The sequence below is a fragment of the Vulpes lagopus genome, chromosome 5 (genome assembly GCF_018345385.1).
Source record: "Vulpes lagopus strain Blue_001 chromosome 5, ASM1834538v1, whole genome shotgun sequence".
NCBI lineage: Eukaryota > Metazoa > Chordata > Mammalia > Carnivora > Canidae > Vulpes > Vulpes lagopus.
The window spans coordinates 7,758,045-7,781,030 of NC_054828.1; the positions used below are offsets into that span (position 1 = coordinate 7,758,045).

General features: G+C 50.9%; 1 protein-coding gene across 1 annotated transcript in view; it reads left to right on the plus strand.

Moving 5' to 3' along the window:
* Positions 1 to 2,889: 2,889 nt before the first annotated feature.
* Positions 2,890 to 22,986, plus strand: part of RANGAP1 (Ran GTPase activating protein 1) — a 31,719-nt gene continuing 11,622 nt past the window's right edge. Inside the window, exons 1-6 of the mRNA XM_041756722.1 lie at positions 2,890 to 3,143; positions 6,455 to 6,604; positions 11,763 to 11,890; positions 15,249 to 15,308; positions 17,713 to 17,892; positions 20,504 to 20,638. Of these exons, the coding sequence (XP_041612656.1) occupies positions 6,493 to 6,604; positions 11,763 to 11,890; positions 15,249 to 15,308; positions 17,713 to 17,892; positions 20,504 to 20,638 (615 nt within the window). The 5' untranslated portion in view covers positions 2,890 to 3,143; positions 6,455 to 6,492. The remainder of the gene's footprint in view (positions 3,144 to 6,454; positions 6,605 to 11,762; positions 11,891 to 15,248; positions 15,309 to 17,712; positions 17,893 to 20,503; positions 20,639 to 22,986) is intronic.

The window sequence follows — 22,986 nt, forward strand, 5'->3', positions numbered from 1 at the left end:
CACCCAGGGATCCCTCAGTCTTCCCATTTTAAAGTGGTTTGAGGTAGAATCTAGATTCAGGAGTAACAAACAGAATCTGGATTGCTAAGCAGTGATGTCTGGCTGGTCTGGTGATTTTGAGCTTTGGATGTGAACACATTAGAGCAGAACATCTACTCTGGTTCTCCACAAGCTCCACCAGGCTCCCATTACCTCCTAATACCTCTCTGGCCCTTGAAGGCCACTGTTTCTTTTTCTTTCTTCTTAAATTAGATCGGGGTCAAGAGTCTTACTTTAAATTTCTTTTCTTTCTTTTTTTTTTTTTTTTAATTCTAAGTAGACTCCACACCCAGCATGGAGCTTGAGCACATGACCCTGAGATCAAGGCTTGCATGTTCTATGGACTGAGCCAGCCAGGCAGACTCTGAAGGCCATTGTTGTTTTTGCTAAGAATTCCCTTCTAGTCCTGAAAACCTTAGATTATTGGCTTGGCGAGGATGGGGAGATCACTTAAGATGTTTTACTGATTAGGGGCACCTGGGTGGCTCAGTGGTTGAGCGTCTGCCTTTGGCTCAGGTCATGATCCTGGGTCTTTTTTTTTTTTTTTTTTTAAGATTTTATTTATTCATGAGAGACACAGGGAGAGAGAGAGAGAGGCAGAGACACAGGCAGAGGGAGAAGCAGGCTCCACGCAGAGAGCCCGATGTGGGACTCGATCCAGGGTCTCCAGGATCACACCCTGGGCTGCAGGCGGCGCTAAACCGCTGCGCCACTGGGGCTGCCCAAAACCTTTAAAAAATATATGTTCTACCATCTGCCCTCCTCTTCCCTTTGGGAGGTCTTTGTCAGAGGGCCAAGGGAGGCCTTAGGAAGTAAAACTGGACAAAGGAGGCTGGGGATCACCCCAAGGAAAATCCAGACTGATTTGATCAGTCCGAGTGGTAATCAGCACAGAAATAGCATCAGGCCTAATTGGGAGCATCTTAGCCTTCTCAGATGATGACTCTTTTTAAGCAAACATCCAGTGACCCTGATCGGAATCCAATTCAAATGAGGAAAGGTAAAGCAGCTATGACAGGTGAATCCGGGAAAAGATGCTGCCAAGATGGATATGATAGCTGCCCCAAGCCTCTCCCAGGTGGATAAGGACACTGCCAATGATACTATTAATGTTGTGAAAAAGCCCTCAGAGCTGCACATCGACTGCTGTGAGGGCTTGCAGTGTGCTTTGGGGCCCAGAGCAAGATGACTCATTCTGGACAGAGTGATGTAGAAAAGCCTCCTGGAGGAGGTGGCATTTGACATGGGCCTTGTAGGCAGAGGACGACAGGGAGGGTGAAAAGTGGGCCCACATCTCAGTAGTGGCGTGAACCAGGGTATGGAGCTTGTTTTCTCATCTCTGTGCTGAAAGGGGTAGCAATGGTGTCTGCTTTCTTTGTGGTTGTAAAGATTGAATTAACTGTGTGTGAAAAGATCTGGCACATAATCTATTTAACTTTCAATTGCAGGTAAAGCAAAAGCATATGCGTGGGCCAAGTTGTGAGAGGTGACTTTGGAGAAGGCTGCATATGTTGATGGTGATTATCTCTGAGTGCTAGAGTTTCTGGGGTAATGTTTACTTTTCTCTTTATCCTGTTCTATGTTGGTTGAAGTATTTATAGCAAACACATGTTATTTATATAATGGATAAAATGTTCTTTGCGAAAAGAAAAAAAAGAAAAGTTATTTGTGTTCTGATACCTAAAAAATTCAAACCTACAAGAAAATGGCAAAAGTGTTCAAAGAACTCCCATCTACCCCTCACCCAGATTCACTTATTTTGAACATCTGGACACATTTGCACTCTCTCCCCATGTATATATACATTTTTTGAGCCAGTGGCAAGTCCGTTGCTGATATCACACCACTATTACTTCAGCATACGTTCTCAAGAATAAGGGCAGTCTCTTACATAACCCAGCACAATAATACAAATCAACAAATTTAACATTGATACAATACTATCAGCTAAGATGCAGCAAGTTTTGCTAATTGTTTCAATATTGCCCTTTATAGTAATATACTCTCCAGCCCAGGATCCAACGTACAAGTACAAGCATTGATTGCATTTAGTTGTCATGTCTTTTCAGTTTCCTTTAGTCTGCAACAGTTCCTCAGATTTTCTTTGTCTTTCATGACAGACATTTTTGCAAGGGTACAGATCAGTTATTCTGTAGCAAAGAAACTGTAACTCAGTTTGGGTTTGGTTGATGCTTCTTCAGGATTAGATTAATTTTATGCACTGGCTGCATGGTGACGCTGTGTCCTTCTCAGTGCATCACATCAGCAGGTGTGCAATGGACGTCGGTTTGTCGTGCCACTGATGTTAACGTGGACGATTCGGTTAAGATGGTGTCTCAGCTTCTCTATCATAGCGTAACTATTTCCCCTTTTTAATTATCAAATAACTTGCGGCTTCTTATGTGAAAGACTTCCAATGACCTCTCAATTTCATGGGAGGAAAAAAGACGAGGCTCTCCTTTGAGGAAATGGATACCTATTTGTCGCTGAACAAATCCAGCCGCTCGCCTTCGGGGGTTTGTCAATAAAGTTAGTGAATGTGAACCTTTCCGGAAGGGCTGAGTCGGCTGGACCGCAGGGCATCACGGGAATTGTAGTCTCTGGGCTCTCGGGGCTACACGCCGCCCTGTGGCCTCCTGGAGAAAGAGCCAGAAGCTGAAAAGGGAGGGCGCAGAGGGAGCCGGCGGAGGCGCGCTGGGATGCGGTGCATCACGGGACTGGTAGTTCGCGGGCGCGCCCCTGCCGCGGCCGCCGCGGCCCGCACAGAAGAACTGGACTACCATATCCGATAGGCCGCGCGTGCGAGGGAAGGGGAACCCGGCCTGGGCCTCGAACAAATCAAATCGAAGGAAAGAAACTGCCGGCTTTCAAAATCCTCCTCCTCCGCCATCATCCGCCACCGTGCGGGGAGCAGGTGGTGTCGGAGACGGGAGTGGCGAGAACTGCCGGCAGAGCTGACGGAAGAGCACGCCGCGTACCGGGACCTCTGGGCTCGGAGGCGGCGACCCCGACCTGACCTGACCCGGACCCTAAATCAGTCCCCGCCCCTGCCGGGCGGACGCGCGCGCTTAGGTCTCCTCTCGCGGCGGCGCCGCCTGTTTACGGTGAGGGTCGGGGTCCGCTTCCTTTCCCCGTCACCTGCCTGGGAGGGGGGCGGGGGGCGGCGCGGCCCTGCAGCTGGGCGGGGAAGGTGTGGCGCCCCTGAGCGCCTTCGGGGAGGGGTCTTCTGGGCCTTCTCTCCCGCGCTCTGGCGGCTGAGCGCGGAGGGGCTGAGAGAGGAGGTGCTGGGGGGCGCAGGCCCCTTTCCCAGATGGGGAAACTGAGGCTTGGCGAGGGCGTCTGGCGCAGCTGCCGGCACTGGCGTCCCTCCTTGGCGTCGGTGACAACAGGGGGCGGTGCGCGGCCTCCTGGGCTCCCGGATGGGGCTCCGCGCCTCCCGCCTGTCATTTGCGGCCCGCGTCGCGCGTCGCTCCCCTGCCGCCGCTTCCCAGTGGCCCCACGCCCGCGAGGGCCCGGGCTGCCGCCGTGGCCGCGGGATCGGCATGAGTCGCTGCGGACGCTTTGCACGAGCGAGAGATGCGCACCCGAGAAAATCTGCGGCTTTGGTGCCGGGAAAGGAAAGCGCTGTTGGCGTATCGCCTGCTTGTCTTTGCTCTGCGGCTGACCCTGTGCAGACCTTGGACAGCTCAAGCATTCTCTGTGCTTTGGCCTCCTAGTCTTTAAAGTGGATGGTGCGTGCGTGTAGTGGACTGAGGAATAGGCCCCTTTCCAGCAGAGGAGTTGTGTGTTCCAGTAGGAACGTGTCTGGGAGCCCCACCACCATTTTTTTTTTTTTTGCCGAAAATTGTCCCATTCCCAGAATTGCAAGTGGTGGCCGGGTTTCAGGCTAGGGTCCGCCCCCGCCCCCCGCCCCAGCTTCATCTCTTCATTCTTGGGGCACCTTCTAGATGCCAGGCCCTGAGTTGCTGTCAAAACATTGTCAGAGTCTGGTCTTCTCTGCTAGAAACCCACCAGTGGCTCTCCTTTTCACTCAGTAAAAGCTGCATTCTTTAAATGGCCTTTGCGACTTGGGCCTCTTGCTGATTCTCTTTTCTCATTTCTTGCTTTCTTTCTCCTTCCCTCTTCTGCACTCCAGCCCCACTGGTCTCCTTGCAGTTCCTCGGATCTCTCCTTCCCCCCATGAAAGCCTTTGCTTTAGCTATTCTGTTTGCAGGAATGCCCTTCCCCCAGATATCTGCCTGGCCTAATCCTTGATGACCTCCAAGTCTTTCTTTCCTAATATCTTCCTAACTAACCATTCTGGTTTGTTGTTATTGTGGGTCTTTTTGTTTGTTTTTTAAAGATTTTATTTATTCATGAGAGACAGACAGAGAGAGAGAGAGAGAGAGGGGCAGAGACACAGGCAGAGGGAGAAACAGGCTCCATGCAGGGAGCCCGACATGGGACTTGGTCCTGGGACCCCAGGATCACACCCTGGGCTGAAGGCAGTGCTAAACCCCCTGAGCCACCCTGGCTGCCCTGTTTGTTTTTAACCTAGGTACTATGCTCATCCTGGAGCCCAGCATAGGACTTGAACTTATGACCCTGAGATCAAGTCCTGAGCTGAGATCAATAGTTGAACACTTAACCAACTGAGCCATCAGGTGCCCCTCTAACCAATCTGTTTTATTTTTATTTTTATATTTATATTTATATTTATATTTATATTTATATTTATATTTATATTTATATTTATATTTATATATATATATATATATATATATATATTTTTTTTTTTTGGACCAATCTGTTTTAAATCGCAACCCCCTCGGGGCACCTGAGTGGCTCAGTGGTTGAGCGTCTGCCTTTGGCTCAGGGTGTGATGCCAGGGTCCCAACGTCCTGGGATCGAGTCCCACATCAGGCTTCCCACAGGGAGCCTGCTTCTCCCTCTGCCTATGTCTCTGCCTCTCTTTCTAGTGCAGAAGAGGGAAGGAGAAAGAAAGCAAGAAATGAGAAAAGAGAATCAGCAAGAGGCCCAAGTCTCCTGAATAAATAAAATCTTTAAAAATAAATAAATAAATCGCAACCCCCTTAAAACTCCTTACCCCCTTCTCTGTTTTTCTTATCACTTACACAAATAAGATTTCACATATCTTATTTAGAACACATGTTTTAAGAGGTGCCCAGCTGGCTCATTTGGTAGAACATGTGACTCGATCTCAGAGTTGTGGGTTTGTGACCCATGTTGGGCATAGAGATTACTTAAAAAAATAAAATCTTAAAAAATAAATAAATAAAAATAAAATCTTATAAAAAAGAGAGAGGGCAGTATTTTTGCTTCATTCACTGCTTGGTTCTGGTATCTAGAGCAACGTCCAGAACATAGTAATACCCAATAAATGTTTATTGAATGAATGAGTAGCGCCTTCTTATCTAGGAGAATAATTCATACATATTTGTAAAGATTGGCAAGCCAGGGTGATCAGGGTTAAGATAAGGAGAAGGAGGTGGGAGGCTGGCTGTAGGAGCCCAGAGGAAGCCTGGGGGGAGTTGGAGGATTGGGGAGCCATCACAGTTGTATCTTGAGGATGAATAGATTGGGGAAGGACATGTTCTGGGTAAGAAGGAGTTTTTGTGGGCCCTTCCTCGTTCTGTCTTCCATATCCATCATCCTTGGTTTCCCCTGATGACCTGCCATTTCCTCTGTAGGGAAATGGAGTGGTCTTTTCTGCCAATCTGCCGAGTTCTTCCAGGCCAGAAGCTCCTTTCTTCAGCAGCTCTGCCCTTGGTCTATTGTGATGGTGGCTGTTGTGATGTAGAGACCTCTGGTCTCCTAGGAACCCCTGAGGTTTGGCCACCATGGGTTGCCCAGTCTTCTGGCTAAGGTTGAAACCAGACGGGCAGTGGGCTGACACCTGTGCCCCATCCTCAGAGACATGCCAGCGTGGGTGGTGGGGCATTTCGCGGGATGGATAACCTGGATCCCTTAGCCATCCTAGTCCTGTTTGAGGAATGGGACCCTCAAACAGAGAGCAGCCAGGATGATCAGGCAGGTGTGTGCTTGGAGTAGGCTCTTTGCATTGCAACTGTTGGTCTGGGCCCAACTACCATTCACTGGGAGCCCAGAAGATGGGCAGCTCAGATGGCTGTGCTTGGTGTCTCAGCTGGGGCCATTGGGGCAGGCGAGGAGTTAAAATAAGCTAGTAATCCTTCAGGGGCTAAAACATGATTTTACTACTCTTGCCACTTTCTCCACCTTTCTGGAATTGTTCCTTACCTAATAGTGTTTTCATTTCTCCCAGTAGTTTAGCTGTTGGAGTCTACATGGAGGAGGGGGTGTTAAGCCCCTGAAAGGGCTGATGTCCTGCCCTGCCCTCCCCAACCAGGGGGCCCCAGGAGACTCCTGTCTCTTAATGAAACTTCATCCTGCTCAGTTTGCAGATTTCCGGGGGAGCCCAGCAACGTGGCCAGCATGGCCTCTGAAGACATTGCCAAGCTAGCAGAGACACTTGCCAAAACCCAGGTGGCTGGGGGTCAGCTGAGTTTCAAGGGCAAGAGCCTCAAACTCAACACTGCGGAAGATGGTGAGTTCCTGCTTGGGCTGGCCCAGGGGAGGAAAGGGAGTGTGCCAATGACTCCTGTTCCAGCTTGTTTAGCTACATTATCACGTTGTTTGTTACCTAGTAGCTCTGTGAGATAGTTTTGGGTCCCTTTTAGAGTGAGGCTTAAAGATGTGCCCACAAGGACATATATAGGCTTCCCTGCTAGTCATCATGTTTTTGGAGGCCATCCTTGCTGGTGACAGCTTAGGTTGGCTGGTGGGAAGGGCCACTTTATGTCTTAGTGGGAGGAGATAGTAAACAACAAAGGATCACAACAGCAGTGTCGGGGTATAGTCCCTGACTTCTTACTTCCCACCTTTACCACTATGATCCCAGACTGGTTTTGGGAATACTGGTTGGCTTTCCCAGAGGTAAGGCCCTCTTGGGAGGTCTGATCCGTGCAACTGAATGCCCCTGGAAGAGGGAGGGATGTTCTTGTCCGTGTATAGGAACCAGGACTGGAGGGAATTAGGAAGCAGAATGCAGGCCTTGTCTGTTCATCCCTGGCCAAAGCATGGCTAACACTGGTCAACCCTGAATCCCCTGACATTTGGAAGTGAAGGCACCAAGCCAGCACTTGCAAGGACTCTTGAGGTTCTGGCCCAACCAGGGAAACTGGTCTGGACTTGCCCAGTTGTCATGGATTGCAGGCAAGCTTGCTCCCCTGCCCTGCCTCAGAAACTGGAGTTCTCAGGTTGTCAGGAGCATGGCAGTGCAAATTCCTGATGTCTCTGAAGGGTCTTAACATTTACAGAGTCCCTCCCTGTGCTGTTATCACTTCCGATCACTTGTCATCCCTGAGGGGGGGATGTAGAAATGTTACCATTTTATAAATAAGGAGAAGAGATTTGGAAGACCTAACTTGCCCAAGGTCATCTAGCTGGTAAGTAGCAGAGCTGGGATTTTAACAGAGGTCCAGCTAAGTCCCTATTCTTGTGTTTGTCAGTAGACAGCTCAGTTCAGTAAAGATGAATTTGCTTTTTTTTTTTTAAGATTTTTAAAAATATATTTATTCATGAGAGAGAGAGAGGCAGAGACACAGGAGGAGGGAGAAGCAGACTCTATGCCGGGAGCCGACGTGGGACTCGATCCCAGGACTCTAGGATCGCGCCCCGGGCCAAAGGCAGGCGTTAAACCGCTGAGCCACCCAGGGATTCCCCTTTTTTAAAGATTTTATTTATTCATGAGAGACAGAGAGAGAGGGAGAGAGAGAGGCAGAGACACAGGTAGAGGGAGAAGCAGGCTCCATGCAAGGAGCTGGATGCGGGATGGGACTCGATCCTGGGATTCCAGGATCATGCCCTGGGCCAAAGGCAGGTGCTAAACCACTGAGCCACCCAGGGATCCCCTGAATTTGCTATTAAATGCCATTCCCTGAATGCTGAGTCAGGCATTCTTTAAGTGCCTGACTTAAGAAAGTTTATCCTCACAAAAGTCCTTGAGGTAGGTCTCATCCCCATTTTGTAGATTGGAAAAGTGAAGCCCTGGGAAATAATAGAACTTGCCTAAGGGCACAGATACAGGTAATGGAGCTAGGATTAGAGCTCAAGCTTGTCTAGTTTTAAAATCTGTGTAGAGGGATCCCTGGGTGGCGCAGTGGTTTGGCGCCTGCCTTTGGCCCGGGGCGCGATCCTGGAGACCCGGGATCGAATCCCACGTCGGGCTCCCGGTGCATGGAGCCCGCTTCTCCCTCTGCCTATGTCTCTGCTTCTCTCTCTCTCACTGTGTGCCTATCATAAATAAATAAAATTAAAAAAAAAATTAAAAAATAAAATAAAAAAATAAAATCTGTGTAGATCACTAGTTAACCAGCTCAGGCTGGACATGTTGCCTCCATTTTCTTGGTCACCAGGGATGCCCAGCTTACAGCCCCAGCCTCTGAGGACCTCCTAAGATGGAGTAGGAAGGAGGTACTCAACTGCCAGGGGGTAGAAGGTGAAGCATACTCTGAGCAACGTGAACAGAAAGCTGTGGGAAATACGGCAAGGGAAAGGGATCATTTCTGGTTTAGGAGGGCCCCGGAAGTCCCCATGGATAAGGTGGTTGAACTGTCATTGTAGGGGAGAGGGCAGTAGACGCAGGGAGTATCACGTGAGTCAGGCACAGGAGCTGAGACACGTAGGGTGGGCTTGGGCGAGAAGGAATTAAGGTGCCATAGGAAGCCCAGTGCAGACGGCCTTGAATGTGGTGTGGAGGAGCCTGGCAGCCGGATCCTGGGCCCAGAAAGGGCCTCCACCTTGGCTGGCAGTGAGCTGGCATAGTCAGGAGAGGGCAAGGCCTGTGTGAGGAAGCCATGATGCTTGGAACAAGGCTCTTCTCTCCCCAGTAAGTCATTTAAGGACCAAGGAAAGGCCTTTCTGCTTTCCATGGCTGCATAGTAAACATGGAACTTGTTACTTTGTGAGGCGGTGGAGGCTGAAAGGCAAGCCCTGCCGCCCAGCCTCTTGACAGCTGGTTATTCAGGAGTGTTGGGACACATCCCTAAACCACATTTGAGTTACATGGAACCCCATTTGGATTGAAAACCAAGTGAGAGAATCCACTCAGCAGTGGTCCCCACCCTTTCCTGTCTCTGCTTGTCCGTTTTGGTGCTTATTCTTCCAAACTCGCCATGTGCCTGTGACTCTCCCCAGGATTGAACTTGTGTACAGAACTTGTGTATCTCCTTACTTCTCTCACTGATACGGCATAAGTCTTCCCTTGGGGGCCCTGGCATCTCTGTTGCCTGGCTCTTAAGGACTGCATAAACATTCCCGTGAGCAGGTGTCCTGCCTCCTTGCTAACCTGGCCAATCCCTGGATGTTAGAGGGGCTCTGTTTTGGAGCAGGTCTTCCAAAGGGCTGAGAGATTATTTCAGCCCTTGCACTGTGCACTTTGTGCCAGCTACAGAGGACATCTGGGCACCTGAGACCCAGGGGAGAAGGGGAGGGACTTGGCTCCTTGCAGGGGTTGGGGGAGTGCTGTATAAAGTCCATGGTTATGCACGGAAGCAAGGATTTGGGGAGGAGCACAGGGGTAGAGTTTTAGAAGACCAGTCTGAAAAAAAAAAAAAAAAAAGAAGACCAGTCTGAAGCCTAGCTCCGTCCTTGTCCTGAATTCCTGGGCAGAGTTCCTTCATTCTTTGAAACCTCAGCTTCCCCTTCTAGAAAATGGGAGGCTCATACCTGGCCAACCTTCCTGTTGTGAAATGAAAAAAGGAGAATGAATGCTGGTCATCACTTTCTGGCTGTGTGAGCTCAGTAGGCTTTTACATAACCTCTCGGTATCTCAACTACTCAATTGTGGAATAGACATGAGTAACTACTTTACTAGGTGTGGAGGAGAATGTTAAGCACTCCCCTCTGGGGGGGCATGGTAGTGAGCTGAGGCAAAGTCCCAGAGCTCATGACCCAATGAAGAAGGAGCATGAACAAAGTCTCCACATAATGATCAAGTAATCATTTAGAAGAGAGAAGAGTGTAAAATTGTAGCAGGCAGCATTTGGGAGGAGATCAGGGCTGTGAAACCTGCCAAGCAGGATCTGACCTGCCTGGGAGTTCATCAGGGGTTCCTGAGAAAGTGCTGCTGGGCGACTAGGGAGGGAGGCATATGCAGAGGCCCTCACTGGGGCTTCTCAGGGAGCTCCTTATGGGCAGCATATCACCTTTGTGAAACCCATTCTGTGGCCTTTGTCACCTAAGAGGTCAAGTCCAACTTTTCACTCCTTTACATATCTCCATCTCTTCCCCACCACCTCACCCCACTGTCTTATGCCAGCCAGACTAGATGAGTTTTGTCTCATGCATCTTGTATGTTTTTGTTTAGATTGTAAAATCAACACCTGCTCACTATAGAATTCAGAAACATTGGAAGAAGGCAGAAAAACCCGTATCTTTGTGATCTCACATCCCAGGATACAACTACTATTAATCTTGGTGCATTTTTTTTCTACATTTTTTTCTAACCGTAGCTGAGTTCCTTTCTTCCTTTCATTCTGTTTTTTTTTTTTTTTTTTAAAGACTTTATTCATTCATGAGAGACACAGAGAGAGAGAGGCAGAAACACAGACAGAGGGAGAAGCAGGCTCCCCGTGGGGAGCCCAATGCAGGACCCGATCCCAGGGTCAGGATCACTCCCTGAGCCAGAGGCAGACGCCCAACCACTGAGCCACCCAGGCATCCCTTTCGTTCTTTTTTTTTTAAGTAATTAGGATAATAATTATAGATACTTTATTTTTTATTTTTATTTTTTTAAAGATTTTATTTATTTATTTATTCATGGGAGACACAGACACACAGGCAGAGGGAGAAGCAGGCCCCATGCAGGAAGCCTGATGTGGGACTCGATCCCAGGACTCCAGGATCACGCGCTGGGCTGAAGGCAGGCACCAAACTGCTGAGCCACCCAGGGATCCCCACGTTAAGAATATATTGAGCAGATGATGGAAAAGCACAGAATCACCCATAGTTGCAGCAGCATCTAGAGATAACTTTTAATGCTGGGTTTTTGTCCTTTTAGACCTTGGGGGGTGTGTGTGTGTGTGTAAGAATAAACAGTGTTTTATTTTTTAAATTTTATTTATCTATGTATTTTTAAATAGATATCACATTTTAAAAGTGCGATCAGACCAAACACCAGTGGAAAACCTCAGTTTTCACTTATCACTGTGACATGAATGATTTCCAAGTCAGGTGTTTTACCATTCTTAATGACATCAGTGTAGCTGTTTAACATATTCTGGTGAGTTAACCTATTCTCTGTTGATGGACGTTTAGTTTGTTTGGAATTTTTCATCGTAACTAAAAACAATACAGTAATGAACACTCCATTCATGAATCATGTAACACTGGGAGCCTTTATGCTGTTGTACCTGCTGGCCCTCTGACTTGGATGCCATTTCCCTGCTCAGTTTCTTTCCTCCTCTGGCTCCCAAGCCTTCTATACGAGCCTGTTTTTAACACCCAGTACAGATAGAATTGTCTTTGTAGCAGAGTCCCCTGCTAGAGTGTGAGCCAGCCTGATTCTCCTTGGTAAGCCAGGGCCCAGCCACAGTAGGCATACTATTGCTGTTGGAATGGTGAGTGACGAGATTGTGGCCAGACTCTTCTTCCTCTGCTGTTCATGACTCTCAGAATCTAAAGTTCTGTTCTTGTTCCCGCAGCCAAAGACGTGATTAAAGAGATTGAAGACTTTGATGGCTTAGAGGCTCTGCGCCTGGAGGGCAACACAGTGGGTGTGGAGGCAGCCAGAGTCATCGCCAAGGCCTTGGAGAAGAAGTCAGAGTTGAAGGTGAGATTTGCATGGTGAGCAGGCCCAGACTGGTTGGGGACAAGCTTCCACTAAGGCCACCGCAGTCCCTGCCTGTGTCCATACCCTCCTAGGTCTTGCCTTGTTGACAGTCACCACGACGGCTCCTCTTGCTCTGGCCTCCCCACATAGCACTGGCCGAGGCCTCTGTCCCAGTGTGTTGTGTCTTAGTAACAGACATAAGGATCAGGGGTTCATCAGGTAACATGCATGATAAAGGGGGAAGAAGCAGAACTGGACAGGGAGAGCCTTTAGCAATGCAGATATGGCATCTGTGAGGAGGGAAGGGCACAGAATTGGGCCACTGGAGCCTTGGACTGTGGGACCTTTCTGGCGAGCACCAAGCCTCCCCAGCCAGGAGCTCCAGAGCAGAGATTGCCTATAGAAAAGTTACATGTGGGGCAGCAGTGGCCAAGCCTCAGCACAGTTGCTGTGGTGGGTTTGGGAAGGTGCTGCACTCTTTACAGCTGAATGGTGAGTTCTTTCTTAAAGGTGGTGCTCCTCTTTGGCCGACAGAGATCCTACTATTACATTATGTCCCAAAGGGGGTCCTACTAAACACCAGTCCTTTGAGGTGCTATGTGAGAAGAGATGGGCTCTCAGGTATTTAAAATGCCAGGAGGACATCCCTGGACACCCTCCGTGTTGCCGGGAATCCTGGTGTGTATCACATTAAGGCCTCCGCAGAGTCATGAGGGAGAGACCAGCTTTCCCGACTGCAAATGGTGCTCAGTGCATGCAGGGCCAGGCATGTGCTGGGCTCTTCTGCATGTGGCGTTAGTCCTTTTGGCACCCCACGTGGTAAAGACTGTGTCCATTTTGTAAGTTAAGAACGGAGGCTGGGAGTTCTGAGTAAACAGCCCAGGATCCTAATGCTGATCAGTTGGCCACATGGCGCGCTCTGAAGTTTGTCCAGTTCTCTTTCCCTGCTGTGCTTGCTGAACAGAAGGAATGCAGGGCCAGGGCACACAGAGTGGATTTGCCCAGTGAGGACCTGGAGCTAGCTCGTGCCATCGCCTTTGCTGTTTATCTCCTTGGGAGGATCACAGTCAGATTAATGGCCAAGGCAGTGTTTGTTTCTTCTCTTCTGTCCAGGGCCTGTTGTGTCCCTGAGCAGAAGCTGGGACATTTTCCTACAAAAGTACTCAGCCCTCCCCAGTGACCCATGCAGGACAGGAATGGAAGAGCTGTCGTCTGGGCCTGGAGGCTGCAGGAGTGGAGCTTTGTCATCTGAGGGCCTGGGTCAAGCCCCAGTACTACTTTATTTGTATTATGTAGTCTTGCACCAAACTCTGTTCTGGATCTGGGCTCCTTTACAAAACCTTTTTCTTCCCTGTGAGGTTGCCTTGGTGACCAGATGTGAGCCTATGACATGGGAGAGCTTGACAGCAAGAGTGCCATGTGCATCATGTCATCCTTGCAGACCTAGTGCCTTAAGTCACCCCACCCCAGTGTCTTAGCTCTGCTTCTGTGCAGGAGGGATCCTGGGGTCAGGGCTGGGGCATGTGAGAGCCAATAGTGCTCTTGCCAAGGTGCTGATGTGAAATAAGATGTTACCTTTCCTATTGCAACACAGGCAGGAGTTAGGTCTTTTTTTTTTTTTTTTTTTTTTAAGATTTTATTTATTTATTCATAAGAGACACAGACAGAGGGAGAGGCAGAGACACAGATAGAGGGAGAAGCAGGCATCATGCAGGGAGCCTGATGTGGGATTCAATCGACCCTGGGATCAGTCCAAGATCACGCCCTGGGCTGAAGGCAGGCGTTAAACCGCTGAGCCACCCAAGTTAGGTCTTGACAGATGAGGGAAGTGTGGTCCAAGGCCACACATGTTAGGAGAGGGTGAGGACTGCAGCCCAGAAAACAGTCCAGGCTCATAACTGCTCTGCAGTAACTACTGCTCACTAGAGATTGCTGAGCCCCAAAGTTGTATTTCAGAGACAGGGTACTAAGGGTCAGAGATGGGGAGTGGTGAGTGGCAGACCTGCATACTTGTTAAGTCAGAATTGGAACCTAGTCCTTGTGCCCTAAAATCTCCATGCTGACTCTTGGCCCATCCCAGTTGGGTTGGGGAAATTTTGGGGTGAGATGCCAGTTGTTAGGTGTTCCAGGGCTCACACTGGCTTTGGGTCCTGGCCCTCAGCACCTGCATTCGGGTGTTACTGAGCAGATCCATATAGACTGTCCCCTACGGCTCCATGCGTGTTGGTGATTTGCTTTACTGGAAGCCTTGAGAAGTCTACAGAAACCAGTTTGCCTAGGACTTAGGGTTGGATTTAGTTCACACATTTCGAGGACTGGATTTTCAGGGGAAAGTTGCTTTTGCTGGGTTCCATCATTCCCAGGTTTGGCCCAGGAAAGGTGGGAGCTGCCAGAATTGATACTTTGGGTGGACACAGCTGGCTTGCACCTGGCGGCTGCAGGAGTGGAGCTGAGTTGGAGGATGACATGTGGTGACACGGCCCAGGGATAGGGCCACCGCATCTGTGGCTTTACTAAGCCACTTTGATGTAATTTATAAGTAACTGTGATTCCTTCTGTAAATGGAAAGTGATGTTCCTTACCAAAATAGCATAATTAAATTCTAGTTTGATACATTGTCATCTAAAGGCTCTGAGCATGAGGCCTGCTCGCCCTTTGTTCAAGAGGCAGATGAGCAAGAAGTGGAGAGATGGGCAAGATCCACCAGCCCCAGAGCAAGGCCCCCTTCTAGAAGTGATCAGGATTGAAGAGTCTCAAGGAGTGCCTGACTGGCTCAGACGATAGAGCCTGAGACTCTTGATCTCAGGGTTGTGAGTTCGAGCTCCATGCTGGGCATAGGGATTACTTGGGAAAAAAAGAAAAAAGAACCTTGAAAAATAATTTCCTTGCTGCTGGAACCCATATTGCTTACTATCTGCTTTTGCCACCCAAATCCTGTCATGTGTCACTTTGGCCCACAATATATGGGAGATTGGTATTGGAAACACTGGGCCAGGAGTCTGACCTATTTGGCAGGAGAAGAGCCAAAGAAGTCAGACTCCTGGCTCTACCACTGGTTCTTACCTTGGGGCCTGCGGCTAGTCTCTTCTCAGCCTGGTTTCTCTCCTGGAAAACTAGAGAGTTGGGCAGACCAGACTTTTCCCCATACTTCTTCTGAGGCCTGTATGGCCTTTAGGGCCTCCAGGTACCCCCGGTTCCCCCCAGCTTCAGCCAGAGCTGGACCAGCTTTTTTTGCTGAGGAAACCCAAATTGAGAAGTATTGTAATGCTCAGTAGTCCATGGCCACAAGGATGAGGTGTTTCCTGCAGGCCATTTCTGAGGGGTTCCACTAACTCTTCTCTTGCTCTTCCTTCCAAAGCGATGCCACTGGAGTGACATGTTCACGGGGAGGCTGCGGTCCGAGATCCCACCAGCCCTGGTAAGTGCACAGGCAGCTGTTCCCCTCCTCTGGGCACAGGGACCTCTTTGGCCATTCCCAGGACTTCTTTCATGTTTTGTTCACGATGTGCATGACTGAGGTGCTCAGTGGAAGCCAGGCAAGTGCAGCGTCTGCCCATGTCCTGACAGGCAAGTGGGTGTACAGGCAATAATGGAGCCAGACAGTGGGGGCTTGGGTTCATTCCTGAGCTTTGTGGCTTCTCTGTGGATCTCACTCCCTCTGTGCTTATCCTCCTTAATCTTTGCATATCCCTGTTCTGCTCCCTCACACCCTTCTGTGCCCCACTGCCCCAGCTCTCCCTCTGGGCCCTTTCTTTCTCCATACCACTCTTTGCTTTGCTTCTCATGGTGGGTGGCTTCCATCCACTCTGTTTTCCATTTCCCCATTCCTGAGGGTCAGCCTTGCTTGCGTCCGGTTTTCAGCCTGGGGTTGGGTGAGTGGGTGGGGTGGGAGGGGGCATCACTGAGCAGAACATGGTTTGCCTAGGGCTAAAGGGAAAGAGGCAAGGTTAGTAATAGGCAGCCTTTTAGGAACAGGAGGCCTAGTACATGAGGGTGAGCCTCTTGGTCAATGATTGACATGACCATCACTGTTACTGGGGCTCACCCTGGCTGTGCTTGGGCTGCCTTCTTAGAACTCCATGCAAGTAGCCAGCACTGTGGTTCCTGAGGTGCCCAGGGGCTACCCTCATTTCTAAAGCACCTCAGTCCTGGGGTGCCTGGCTAGCTCAGTCGGTAGAGTGAACAACTCTTGATCTCAGGGTCGAGTTTAAGTCCCACGTTGTTGGATATAGAGTAATGTAGAGTTTACATTTTGTAAATTTTGTAAAATGTAGAGTTTACATTTAAATGAATAAATATATTAATAAATTAATAATGTTAATGAACTAATATAATAATAATGCATCTCAATTCAGTAAACAACTAAGGGTCATTCAGGGAGTGACAGGTGCCCAAATGGGTACCCCAGAGGGAGGTCTCCTCCACTGGGGGAGCTGAGGAAGCCTTCAGGGAGCTGCTTCTATTAGTTACCAGTTTCAAAGGGTGAATAAGAACCAGGCAAAGGGAGGATTTAGAGTATAGGTTAAATAAATTCATTTGGGGGTTAGTAAGTAAAAGGACTTAAAGTTAGAAGAGGGGGTGAAGAAAATGTGCTTGTGAGTTACAAACTGGGCCCTGTATGCATTGTTTTACCTGAATTTTAGCATTTAAGTTTCTCAACCTTCGAGAGAGGTTTGCTTGTCTCCATATCACCAATGACAAGAGTGAGTCCTAGAAAGGGGGGCAAGAGAATATGGGGTTGAGGAAAGGCATGAGATGCAGGGAAGGTTGAGCAGACACAGGGTTTCAGCAGCTCTGGCTGCCCGAGGGCTGGAGGTCAGCAGGGGCAGGCAGAGAATGGCCCTCCATTGCTGAGTCAGTGGTGGGGAGGACAGTGGAAACTGCCTCTGTTAGCCCGTTGGTGGCCTGGGCAGGGACGGTGTATCCCTCCCCCACTCCATCCACTGGGAACCACACACAGGATGCATGCCTGGCCCCTTTCTGCCCCCAGTCTCTGGCAGAGCCTCCTCCCATCTCTCCTGGGGAACTGTAGGTACCCCCAGCCCAGCAGGTTCCCAGGAGAGCTATGCATCTTACCACGTTGGTCCTGGGCTTGTGGCTCAAACACAGGTGCCTGCCTCCCCAGTCACCCTCAGAAACCCCAGAGGCATCACTGGTGCCTTCCTCCTTCCTGCACATCACTGAATACCCAGTTTCTGCAGGTTTCCCTCCCTCTGTGGGATCTAAACCAACCCGAGGCTCTGTTCCCTGTCTTCTGTCTCCCACCACACCAGCCAGCCAGCTTCCTCCTCTGCTGCCTAGGTCACTGTCTCACACTCCTGGGCAGGTCCTCTGCCTCCAGTCTGCCCTCCTCAGGTTCAGAGGATGTGTCTTCTATATCCCTCACCCACATCAAAGCCCTCGGAGCTCTTAGGCTCTGGTCACGGTCCTTGGCTTGGCATTCCGGGCTCTAGCCTGATTTGACTCCTCTCTTCCTTCCAGCCTCAGCCTCTTCTGGAGTCCACTGCTTGTAGACACACAGTACGCTGCTTCACACTTAACGTCTCTTTGTGTTTGTACTGTTGGCCAGAATCTCATGTTTGGTTAACTAATTTTCACTTAGCCTGAATTGAAATGCCCCCTCCGACAAGAAGCCTTCCCTGATCACTCCTACATATACTGAGCCCCATGCCCCACCTGAATTGGGAGCCCTCGTTAGGGTTTCCGGGTATGAAATGGTTTGTGTCTCTGCCTGGGTGCCCCCTGAGGGCAGAAGGGGCCTGGCGTAGAAACTTTCCCCGGGAGATGTCTGCAAAACTGAGCTGAACCTTGTCTCTGCCCAGACCTCACTAGGGGAGGGACTCATCACAGCTGGGGCGCAGCTGGTGGAGCTGGACCTGAGCGACAACGCGTTTGGGCCTGACGGTGTGCGAGGCTTTGAGGCCCTGCTCAAGAGCTCTGCCTGCTTCACCCTTCATGAGCTCAAGCTCAACAACTGTGGCATGGGCATCGGCGGTGGCAAGGTGGGTGCGGCAGGCCCTCCCCCCACGCCTGTGTCCTCCATTGCCCCTCCCCCACGTCCCCCTTTACCCCTCCCCCCCACCCTGCCCGGTCTCCTTCCTGTGGAGCTAGGAGTATGTGCCCTTGGCCACCATCTGGGATGGCTGGTCTGTTGTTTTTCTCTTCAGAGGAGAAAGGCCTCAAAGGCAGCAGCCTGTGGCCAGTGGAGAGGAGGTGGAGGCCCGGAGGGTGGGGTTGCCAAGCAACCATCCCCAGTTCTCGTGTTGTCTTGGCAACACAGAGGCAGCTTCTTGTACATGCGCTGACCTGCTGGCTCTGCAGAGCGCAGGGCTTGGGCATCCCAGACTTGCTGTGCCCTCAGAACAGCTGGCAGGGCCACATGAGGCCTGCTGTGTGCATGTGGGGGAGGGAGTCCAGAAGAGAAACCACTGAGGCCTGGGCACAGCTCACCTTTTTCCTGGACCAGGCCTTGCCTGAGGTGCCTTTCCTGTCCAGCCAACCAGTCAGGCTGGTCAGTGCAGAAGCATGTCTCTTCTCTTCCTGGAACGTGCGTGGAGGGAACCCAGCCTTGTTGATTATCTTTTTGGTCCATTCTGGCTCCTTTAAGCCCCGAAGACTAGAAAGGCCAATTCCCATCCTCCCACTCGCATTCTGACCAAAAGGAGAAAAGGGCTGGGACACAGGGACTGACAACGACTCAGGACGTCTTCTCTTTGAAGATGTGTTAAATGCACTACCCTGATTCTCCCACCCACACCTAAAAAAGGGGCTGATGCTATTCCCAGTTTTCCCCTTAACTGGATAGAGACCTTGGGTCAAGTCCCCAGATGGCATCAATAGGATGGTCTGATTGGGATTTTTTTTTTTTTTTTTTAAGATTTATTTATTCATTCAGAGAGAGCGAGAGGCAGAGACACAGGCAGAGGGAGAAGCAGGCTCCATGCAGGAAGCCCGATGTGGGACTCAATCCCGGGCCTCCAGGATCACACCCCGGGCCGCAGGCGGCGCTAAACCGCTGCACCACCGGGGCTGCCCTCTGATTGGGATTTGAACCTGTTTCCACACCCATCAGAGCAGCAGGAAGAGCCTGTGCTGTGCTCACAGTGCCCCGGGCTCCTCGAGCAGCCTCCCCTGCCGGGGGTGCCTATTGCCTCTGACCTCATGGGAGGGGAGAGCCAGGATGTGCTGCTGGCCCCCTTGCCAGCCCCATCCTCCACCTCCCCAGTCTCGTTGAGCAGTAAGCCGTGCGTGTGTGAAGACATTAAAATGTTGGCATCTGCACAGAAAATGGGTCCAGCCCAACCTAGAGCTGAGGGAGTTGGAGATGCGCCTTTGAAAGACCCGGGCTTTCCATCGGCTCCCCCCTGCTGCGTGGCAGGCCTGGGCTACTGAGGCTCCTAGAGCTGCCAGTGGCTGGGCAGCAGGCCTCGCCTTTACTCTGGCGTGAGCCATAGCTCAGGCACAAAAGCTGTGGACCCTGCAGCCAGGGGATCCCCCCGGCAGCCCAGCTCCACTCTGGAATGTCATGTGTGCTCGTTTTTACCTCCCTCACCTCTCATTCAGTTTTGTTGCATCTTGTGGGTGCCGGCCTTGCTGACCTGCACCTCCTGGGAGCTGCAAGTGCCACAGGCTCCAGTTCCTTCAGAATCTGTTCCTCCGGCCAGAGTGCATTCAGTGTGGCCCATGTGCCACACACAAGGGAATTGGAGGGGCCCAAAGGATTCGCTGGAAGTGTGATGTAGCCCTGTGCTTGGAGCTCTCCAGGCCCTGAGTCCCCAGGCTGGACTCTTGTAGGAGCTCACTGTGGTGGGCCCAGAGGCACCTGAGGAGAATGGAATGTGCTGTTTTTTTAGGAGGCTGGTTTATGGCGGACGTCCATGATCTGTGCACTGAGCATGCAAACCACCCACTGGGAGTCAGGCTGTGGTGGCCCTTCTGGCCCCCAGGGACAGAGAGCTATGTAGTCAGGCTGACTGGCTGCCAGTTGCAGCCATGGTCTCTCTGATTCCCTGCAACCAGCCAGCATTTTTTAACTCTTGCTGTGTCGATATCATCACCCAGGCAGAAGCTGCGTCCTTGCTTCTGTCCTTGCACCACACCAACAATATGGTGTGTGTCAAAGGAGTGTGACCATGGTCTTGGCCAGCTCCCCCTCAGGCATTGGGCAACGTGGAAGAAATGCCAGAAGATCTGGGTTCTGGTCTAGATTTTTCCATATGTTTAGCAGCTATAGGAATGTCCTTGTCCCTCTCTGAGCCTGAGGTTCTTCAGCTGGAGAGGAGGAATCACGATGGTCCCCACCTGACAGACGGCTTCTGGCAGTGCAGTGAGCCGACTGTGAAGCCCCTTTCCTAGTACCTGCCCTTCCATGGACCTCCCATTCGGTGTCTCCCCTCCCTCCAGGTGTCTCTCCCCATCGCTAACATGAGGCTAAACCTCACAGGGTAGTGGGACACACAAAAGAGGTGGTGTACACCCTAGTAAGCTGCGAGGTGCTTGGCACATATGCAGTGTGAGCATGTTGCTTGTGAGCAGTTCTCTGTCCCCACGTCCACCACCAGTAGGTGGCATAGGATGTCCAAGAGGCTGGGCCTCTTCCCTCTTCCCCCACAGATCTTGGCAGCGGCTCTGACTGAGTGTCACCGGAAATCCAGTGCCCAAGGCAAGCCACTGGGCCTGAAGGTCTTCGTGGCTGGCAGAAACCGTCTGGAGAACGACGGAGCCACTGCTTTGGCAGAAGCTTTCGGGGTGAGTGGTTTCTGCACGCCCTGCCCCGCCGTGCCCTGAGGTGGGCTAAGCTTTTGCAGGTTGACAGCCTGGTGTGCCTCCGGCTCTGGAGTGGAGCTGCGAGACCTAGAGCGAGTTACATCCCCTCTCTGCACCTGTGGCTCGTTCTGCAGTGGGGCAGGATTCCTGTCATGTGTCTGAAAAGTTGCGCGATCCACTGCTGCAGGTGAGCTGGTGGCAGCTCCCTGGAATACTGTTTGAGAAGATTTTGAGGTTGCTCTGGTCAGTGATTGAGGACTGCCAGACTCGGAAACGGGGACGGGGGAGCCAGGGCAGTGAGTGGGATGACAGGCTGGCACAGCACCTGGGCTCACAGAGGGTGCGTATCTCTGGCCTCTAGTGGGTGGGGCACAGAGATGGAGTCATCAGACTTACCTTTGAGACGGGGAGGTAGGGGAGCTGTGGCCCAGGTGCCCTGCCCTCTGGGACCCTGCTGAGACCCTGACTGCAAGCTCCATGAGAGGCCCACACCTGTCCCACAGGGCTGGGAACTTTGGAGTCTTTTTTTTTCTCTCCATTTGTTTTCTTTGGCAAACCGTATTCTAGCAGCATTAACCACACTGAGGCCAGAGTGGCATGCCCCGCCATCTAGCTCCTGGAGCTTGTCTCCCTCAGGCAGAGAGTGAACACAGCAGGGGAGAGGTGCCTCCAGAGCTAGAGGAGCCTAGCTGCCATCCTTGTAAACGTCGTGACGTTACGTTATGCCTTCTCTGAAGGTTACACTCTCCTTCAGCTTTCTGTCTTTTGTTCCTCATGCATCAGTGGACTTGCCTCCAGGAGGACTTGTTATTCGGTGCCTTTTTTTTTTTTTTTTTTTTTAAGATTTTATTCATTCATTCATGAGGGGCACACAGAGAGAGGCAGAGACACAGGCAGAGGGAGAAGCAGGCTCCCTGCAGGGAGCCTGATGCAGGACTCAATCTTGGGACCCTGGGATCATGTCCTGAGCCGAAGGCAGAAGCTCAACCTCTGAGCCACTCAGGCGTCCCTGCTCAATGCCTTTATAATAAGGAGTGCATTTATTACTGCAGCACACATTTGGGGTCTTTTCTAAATATTTTGAGGATTCTCTTTCAATTGAATTGATTGCCTTCATAGTAGGTCCATATGATTTATCTTAAAAATTTTAAATACGGGGATCCCTGGGTGGCGCAGCGGTTTGGCGCCTGCCTTTGGCCCAGGGAGCGATCCTGGAGACCCGGGATCGAATCCCACGTTGGGCTCCCAGTGCATGGAGCCTGCTTCTCCCTCTGCCTGTGTCTCTGCCTCTCTCTCTCTCTCTGTGACTATCATAAAAAAAAAAAAAAAAAAAAAAAAAAAAAAATTAAAATATGCTAAGGAGGGAGCCAGGGGCTGTACCCGACTACCCAGAGGGTCTGTGGCACAGAAGATATTGAGAAGCCCTGATTGGTAATGTTCCTCACTTGGCCTGCCTATATTTACCTGTGAACCCCCTGTGCTGTTCTGGGCACTTTGGAACTACAGAAGGTATCTAGGTGGAGAGTCCTCGCAGGCCTGACCTCGGTCCTTGGTAGCAGTGGAGACTGGGACATGAGTCTCTTCTTGAGAGCTCAGAGGCTGGTGGAGTGTAGACAGGAGGACGATGTTGGTAGTCCAGGATGATGAACAAATACCATGAGAGAGGAAGGACATGCTCTGGGGGCACAGAGGAAGAGTGCTAGACTGTACGTGGGCAAGGGGGTGGGGATCCTGGAAGACTTCCTGGGGGAGGTGTCCAAAATGAGAGGTATATAGGAAGACTACATAGGAGTCGATCTATCAAGGAAATACCAACAATTAAAGACCCTGAGTGTTTTAACCATAAAAAAAGAGGTGTCAGAAGGTTGGGATGAAAAAGGGCTAGGTGGTTGGAGAAGATCCCACCCCCCAGAAAAGGAGGAAATGTGGAGCACTGGTCATACTGTGTAAATAGGGCAGGAGAGCCCAGAGAAAGACCAGTGCAGTGGAGCTGCAGTATGCGAGGAAGGACTGTGGCAGACCAGGCCAGCACCCAGGGTCCTTGCAGTGTGGACACCAGACGCAGGAACCTGTGTTCTGAGCTGTGTGAGCCTGCATAAGTTACTTAGCTTTTCTGATCCCTAGTCTTCTCTGTCTGGTGGGGTTCCCCATCCCAGGTAGGTGTCCCTCATGAGGTTGTGGAGATGATCAGATACAGCCATACCCAAAGTTCTGCTTTGCGATCTGTGCCAATAGCCAGGGATGAGCCTGTGCCTGAGCTGATGGCAGCCCCTCCCCATGTCTAGTGTGTAGCGCCACCTTCCTGCCTGCTGGTTGTCATTGGCACTGGG